The following is a 7355-nucleotide window of genomic DNA, read 5'->3' on the forward strand; positions in this document are numbered from 1 at the left end:
ACCAGGGTCTGTGCTTTGTGTTATTCTTCTCAGCTTCTCTCAGCTTCCAAAATGACGAACATTAATCCAACTGTACATCTAATAACGGAGAAGAAAACACCTGCTGGATCTTGGGCAGTATCCTGTGTGTGGCTACAAAACTTTCACCCAGATGTTCGTCCATGGGAGATGAAGACTAGGGGTAAGGAGGCTTGGAGAGACAGTGGAGAGGGCGCTGGATCTTGGGCAGTATCCTGTGTGTGGCTACAAAACTTTCACCCCGATGTTCGTCCATGGGAGATGAAGACTAGGGGTAAGGAGGCTTGGAGAGACAGTGGAGAGGGGCGCACTGCGAGCTGGAATGTGGCTGCTCCTCAGGGAGAGCTAGGTCAGGACTGAAAAGGAGAAACAAGCGTGTCAGCAAGAAATGCATTTGCAAAGGGCCAGGCAAACGTGTAAGGGTGAGACAAATGACTTTCACATGCATTTGAAAAACATGAACAGAAATTTTGCACACTAAATGATTTAAATCTAAAGTATGCCAAGACAAGTGCAGCTTTTCAAAACAAGGCATAAAAAAGAAAAATGAAATGCGTTAGGGAAATGGTATATGAATTCTTCTCCCTGGGAGTCACCCTTTTCAGTTTTTGCACGCAGTCTTGTTCTCCTAGGTCTCTGGGTTAGCTGTGAGATTTAATTAGATCAGTTCTCTTCAAACTACAATGTGCATACAAATCATCCAGGGATCTTGGAAAAGGCAGATTCTGATTCAGTAGGTCTGGGGTGGGCCCTGAGATTCTGCATTTCTGTGATGCTGACAGTGCTGGTAAGTGCACCAAGGCTTAGAGTTTAGAGGATTCTATATTCTTTACTGGATTCCAGATTCAACAGAATGATCAGGGCTGGCGGTTGGCTCAGCTGCTTAGAGTGCAGTGTTGCTAACACCAAGGTCAAGGTTTCAAATCCCCATACTCGCCAGGTGCCAAAAATAAGGGGTGGGGGGAATATTTTCTCCAAGGGTTCACCGTTCCTGCTTTAGCTTAATAATATTAAAATGACTGAAGAATTTTTATAACATTTCCTATTTAAGTATATAATGTGGCCTTCCAAAGGACAGCCTCTGACAGCCTCCAGTTTAAATAAACCTGTGCTCAGGCTCATCAATGTCTTAATGGATAATCATGAAGAAAGAGAAAGAAAAATCATTGAGTTTCCTAGAGTAAAACTACAAAACACATTTGGCTTCAGATCTTTTAAAATGTGACTAGCAGTGGTAAAATCATACCACTGGTATTTTTTTTTAAACTGGAAAAGATTGGTATTTTTCTTTTTTGGGTGGCTGACCAGCAAAGGGATCTGAACCCTTGACCTCGGTGATACAAGGAGGCACTCTAACCAACTGAGCTAACCAGCCAACTGTATATTCAACTTTATTTATTAATTAATTTATTTTGGCAGCTGGCTGGTATGGGGATCCGAACCCTTAACCTTGGTGTTATACACTGTGCCCTAACCAAATGAGCTAATGGGCCAGCCCTGGTATTTTTCTAAAAATAGGGATTTAGAAATAGAGAAAACTCTGTTTTCCCTTTATTAAGAAATTCATTACCATATAATTCATTCCTCCCAGGAGTGATATTTGAGAGAACTATTCAAGGTTTATTATTATTTATTAATCTAAGCAGTTTTTTAAAGGTAATATCATCATTGAAGTCAATGAAGATTAGTGTTAAATAATTTTAAGTCTTTTTTTTTTTTTTTTTTTTAAAGATGACCGGTAAGGGAATCTTTACCCTTGGCTTGGTGTTGTCAGCACCACGCTCAGCCAGTGAGCAAACCGGCCATCCCTATATAGGATCCGAACCCGCGGCCTTGGTGTTATCAGCACCACACTCTACCGAGTGAGCCACGGGCCGGCCCAATTTTAAGTCTTTAATACTGAAATTAACCTTCATGAATAGCTCTCGAATTTTAATATAAAATCATAATTATGTAAAATATCTGATCTGCTTGAAGTTATTTTTACTTCCCAAACTCTCTGAACTGTTGTAAATTTAGTTTCTTTCTTCTTTTTTTTTTTTTGGCAGGTGGCTGGTACTGGGATTGAACCCTGGATCATAACAGTGTTACCAGCACCATGCTCTAACCAACTGAGCTAACCAGCCAGCCCTATAAATTAGCTTAAAAGGAGATTTGCTGTTCTGTACTGGTTAGGACAACATTTTTCCTACCTATTTTAAAAATGTGGTAAATAAATATGAGAGAACTGGAGTCTCAACAAAAGGACTAATAGTGCATGGTTTTATTTGTCAATTAAAAAATAAATGATAGAGGCTGGCCAGGTAGCTCAGTTGTTAGAGCACAGCCTTGTAACACCAAGGCCAAGGATTTGGATCCTGGTACTGGCCAGCACCCCCCCAAAACCAAAACAAAACAAAAAACAAAACCAACTAAAAAAAATAAATGAGTAAGAAATCTTTAAAAAGAAAGAAAAAAGAAAATAATGGAAAGATTCATCCTTGACCCTCCAAAGAGATTCAGATGGCCCAGGAAACAGCAGTTTATAGCTTAATCAGACAGACTTTCCCACAAACCCAAAAGTTTCTGTAAATATTCACAATTTAGAAAGAATTTCTTTTTAGGGAACTAAACACATTATGCAACATATATTATGGCAAGTAATGTGGGTGGTCACATTATATAAGAATGTTGAAGACCTTACGCAATTCAATATTCTTCTTGATAAAAGGAAGACAAATATTTTTGCTTGACCAACACGTAGCAACAGCTTAAACATGGGGTACAGCTCACTTGGCTCAACACCTTGACATTATGATGATTTAATTTTTTTCATTATTTCAGATTTCTTACAAAAAGTGAATTATAAATATTTTATAGTATTACTATTTTAAATTTGCATAAAATGAAATCATGCTGTGTATATTATGTGTATATTAACCTGCAAGAAACATATTCTTGGCTCACAGATTAAGAAATTATTTCTTAAATATGAATATTTGATAAGCTCTAATCATTAAAGGTGCAGAATAAATTCAGTTTCAGTTCTGACTGCTAAATATCTTCAGGAGCCCATATGTTATTCAACCCTTACCACTGAAGAGTTCACTTTTCAAGGTAGATCAAATTGTAAACAGTAAACTTAGGAAACTATTACTAACACATAAAATTGGATATATCTTCAGAAAGTTTCTTTTTCTTTCTGTTTTCCAAGTAAGTAACCACTAGAGAGAAGAAGAGACGTGCTAAATACCAAACATCTCTATATATTGAAATACTAGATCCAAGGTTGCAATACCTTGGGCATTCCTTTCAGATTATGATATCTATTTTCTATAAACAATTTTGATGATAAAGCTCTACAACAGAATCAGTCTGTAAAAAGTGTGTAAAAAGTCAAATGTGAGAAATGCTCTTTTATTCAAAAACTATATACCTTAGAAGTTATTTGAGTATATGAATAAACTGAGGGAAGAACAAAAAATTTTTTTCAAAATGAGAAACAGAGATAGAGAATACCTGACCTGAAATCACTTAACATTCTTAGCAAATTTTCTCATGTTTCTCAATTCAGAGAAAAAGAGTCAATGCAGGTGATTTAAACACTCTCTTACCTTGCTCTTCTCAGTGTAATTAAAATGAGGGGAGACCTCTCCTCTGCAGTGTAGCCATGTAAGGTAGCAGATAGGACAAAGGGTGCTGGAGTCATTGGGCTCTGCTGTGTTTAGGGCACGTGACCCCAGATGAGTCATTTCACCTCCCCAAACCTCGGTTTCCTCATTTAAAAATGGGTGTAGTAACTATGCTTACCTTATGGGAGACTGTAAAGATTAATATGTGTGGTTAACTTAACCCTTCTCTGGTACATAGCACAAATTCACATGTGGGCCATATGTCAGCTTTTCTGCCAGGAAGGAGCATAGTGGGCATGAAAGCACTGACTTCGATGATTTTGGCAGTGGGACTGGGTGGACAGGAAGCCAGTCATAATCCCAGCAACTTTGAAAAGGACAGTCTTTTCAGGTCTACGGGCATTCAGTCATTTCTCTGTGGGGACCACAGTGAGGAACCATGGAAGTCTGCCCTGGACCGGCATTGACTTCGATGATTTTGGCAGTGGGACTAGGTGGACAGGAAGCCAGTCATAATCCCAGCAACTTTGAAAAGGACAGTCTTTTCAGGTCTATGGGCATTCAGTCATTTCTCTGTGGGGACCACAGTGAGGAACCATGGAAGTCTGCCCTGGACCACGCTGTGTGTGTGTGAGTAGAAACTAGAAACAATTGTAATTCATTAAACTGGTCTTCTTTAAAGTGAATCATCCCTGTGGAGGTAGCCAACAACTTAAATTCCATAATCTCAGAAGAGACGGAACTGGGCCACGTAACCATTTAGTCGAACTGGTTCTCAAAAAAAGCAAGGTGAAATAAAATTAAAGTTAAAACATTCTCCTCCCAGTCTTTGCATTTCCTATCTAATCAAAACACTTAAAACAGTAACCTCCTCCACTTTTTGCCCAAGCAAATCAGAGAGGTTATGGAAGAGACTGTCGCTCTTTGTCTTGGGGACTGGTCAGGCACTAAGAGCAGTTAGTACTGATAGCAGATATTGAACAGACACTACGGGCCAGGCCTGTGCCTCATTGGATTCCCCCAATACCTGTTCTCATCCTCACTTTACAAGTGAAGAAACAGAATCTTAGCCCGCAAAAGCAGCTTTCCGAGATTACACAACTTGCAGGTATTCGAGGTGGGATTCAAACCCAAGCGATCTGACTCCAGAGCTCCTTCACTCATTCATGTAACCAATATTTATTGAACATCTGTCGTGAGCCCAGCACTGTCCCAGGCCCTGGGGGAGGGTGGGGAACGTTTTGTAGAGAATGGACTGTAAGTTAAGAGCCCACGTTCTTAACTGCTACACATGTAGAATCCCACTGAGATGGGTTTGAACATTTATAGTTAGATTCAGTTACATCATTGAAATTATTCTACTATTATTACATAATCATTATCATCCACTATTATTTCTAATTGAAATTACTGCTATTATAAAATGGTATTAGTATGTTAGCCAAGAATATTTCTGAAATAAAAGCCCTGTTGCTGGAAGTGTTGGTAACAGCCAACTAAGAGACCTCAATTGGGAGACCTTGGCTGGCGACCTATTTAATAATGTACCTTTTTCTGCTAACTCCACGTTCCACTTGCACAGCTGGCTGCACAACTGGCTTGGAGACCACATCACATATGGGCTTTAGTTGCCACTGTGTTTCTTTACTTGAGGTCCACAGCTCCCCTGCCTTGAACCCATGGCCACATGTAGCCTGCTACTGACATCTATTCCCAAGAAACACATGGAAATATGTTTGGGCCTGCCCCTCCTCAAAAGAAGCCTTCTGGGCCAGCCCGGTGGCGCACTGGAGAGTGCACCGCTTGGGAGCATGGCAGCGCTCCCGCTGAGGGTTCGGATCCCATATGGAGACCGGTTCCCGCTCACTGGCTGAGCGCGGTGCGGGCGCAACACCGAGGGTTGCGATCCCGTTACCAGTCAGTAAAAAAGACAAAAAGGAAAAAAAAAAAAGAAGCCTTCCCCTGGTAGGAGAGCAACAAATATGTTTTTTTTTAAAAGGAGAAAACAATGAGCAGACTATAAAAACCACAACCAGGGGACAAAAGCTTGGCACTATCAGAGGCCACGTAACTGGAGATCGTGTAGCCCATGAAGATGAGGTCTGGAAGGGACGCTGTGATGCTGTGTGGAAGTTCACCCAGGACGGAGGTAAATTCATGACTGATTTAGAAAGCTTTCATCTGGAAGAGGAATTGTCAGCAGACCTGCCAGTTCAGTGTCCAGGGACTGTGCAAACCTGCCTTTAAAATTCTTCAGTTAATTTCACATAAAAGGCACTACCACTGCAAATATTCTCTTTTGAATGCCAATTACAAGGTTTTTCTCCACCTTTCAAATTCAGTTTTTTGTTTTTATTTGTATTCATTTATTTATTTTTTTTGGTGGCTGGCTAGTATGTCAAATTCAGTTTTAATGAGGGTACTGAGTAGACAGAAAATAGAAAAACCTTTACAAAGCTGTTCTGGAATAAATGTTAAATATATTTTATATCTAATTCTTTATATTCTTCCTCTTTGTTTGCCTGAGAAATATATTTTAGGACAAAAGACAATTAAGAAAAAAAGAAAAGTAGTACAAACATCCTAACAATTCTAGGTTTTACATTTTGGAAGGTAATGAAACACTGAACTAATCCAAGTATTTACTCACACAAGGCAACTGAAGGTAGCCTTTAGTCTACCAGCTAGCGGCCAGTAAAATAAACTTTAGCTCTCTTGTATTCCCAGTGGAAACAAATAAACTTCAGGTATCCACGGTGTGTTTATGTAGCCCATATTTGAAATAAAATATAGCAAAATATAATTGTGTACAAGCAGTTGGAAAGGAGAGCTTGGGGGGCCTGTGGATGTGACATGCAGCTGGGTGGGAGGAGAAAGGACATCTGAATTTACCTGACAGTCGGGCAGTCTTGCCTCCCAGCTAGTTGTGAGCACTGTGGCGGTACGGAGGCAGCAGGCTGCTGACAATCTACAAGAAACTGATAAATTAGACATGTATACAAAGAGATGACACAGTAAGGTGTTAGTAACAGCAACTAAAGCAGCTATCTGAGAGATTTAGTGAGGAATGTGCATTCACACAGAAATATCTTCATTAAGCTTTTTTCCTCCTGAATGGTGCCAATAGAAAAGATAGGCCTTTTTTCCTAATTAAATACAGTATTAAAAATTAGCGACACAAAATTACTAGCAAGATTTCTCAAGTACATTAGGACATATGTGGCTATTCATATTTGTTATTTTGAAACACCTAAAAATAAAGGGTCTATTAATATAATGAAAGATCTATAAGTTCTGAACTTGGACATGATGGTGGGTCCTTGCTTATTAGCACTTAGATCTGCTACTCCAAAATGGAATATATTGTGATAATTGACTTTATTGTCAGGACACGTGGGCACACTGAGGAACACTGAGAAAAGCATGCAATACAATCTTTCCCATGATTAATAGACTGCTGTTGGACAAGGAAATCATCATTACAATTTTCTTAAAATTGATCTTATATATTAAAAATAAGAATCGTTAGCAGAAATCAGAATGTTTATTATATAGTAAATTGTTAGAAATTTGGACTGATGAAGAAAGGTAACCTGAATTAATGGGAACTTCACTTCTTTTTTTTTTTTTTTTACTACTTTAAAGTCACATAATATAACTCACACAGAGTTAACAAAGTGCTAGCTAGTAAAAGCCATGCTTTAGGTGATCGGTTATGTTAATCAT

The 7355-nt window shown here is 39.1% G+C and overlaps 1 protein-coding gene across 1 annotated transcript in view; it reads right to left on the minus strand.

The window, feature by feature from the left end:
- Positions 1-233: 233 nt before the first annotated feature.
- Positions 234-7355, minus strand: part of BICD1 (bicaudal D homolog 1 (Drosophila)) — a gene marked incomplete at its 5' end in the record, with an annotated part of 62602 nt that continues 55480 nt past the window's right edge. Inside the window, 2 exons of the mRNA XM_008582491.1 lie at positions 234-374; positions 6522-6597. Of these exons, the coding sequence (XP_008580713.1) occupies positions 287-374; positions 6522-6597 (164 nt within the window). The remainder of the gene's footprint in view (positions 375-6521; positions 6598-7355) is intronic.

Source organism: Galeopterus variegatus, unplaced genomic scaffold (assembly GCF_000696425.1).
Source record: "Galeopterus variegatus unplaced genomic scaffold, G_variegatus-3.0.2 Scaffold2640, whole genome shotgun sequence".
NCBI classification, from domain to species: Eukaryota; Metazoa; Chordata; class Mammalia; order Dermoptera; family Cynocephalidae; genus Galeopterus; species Galeopterus variegatus.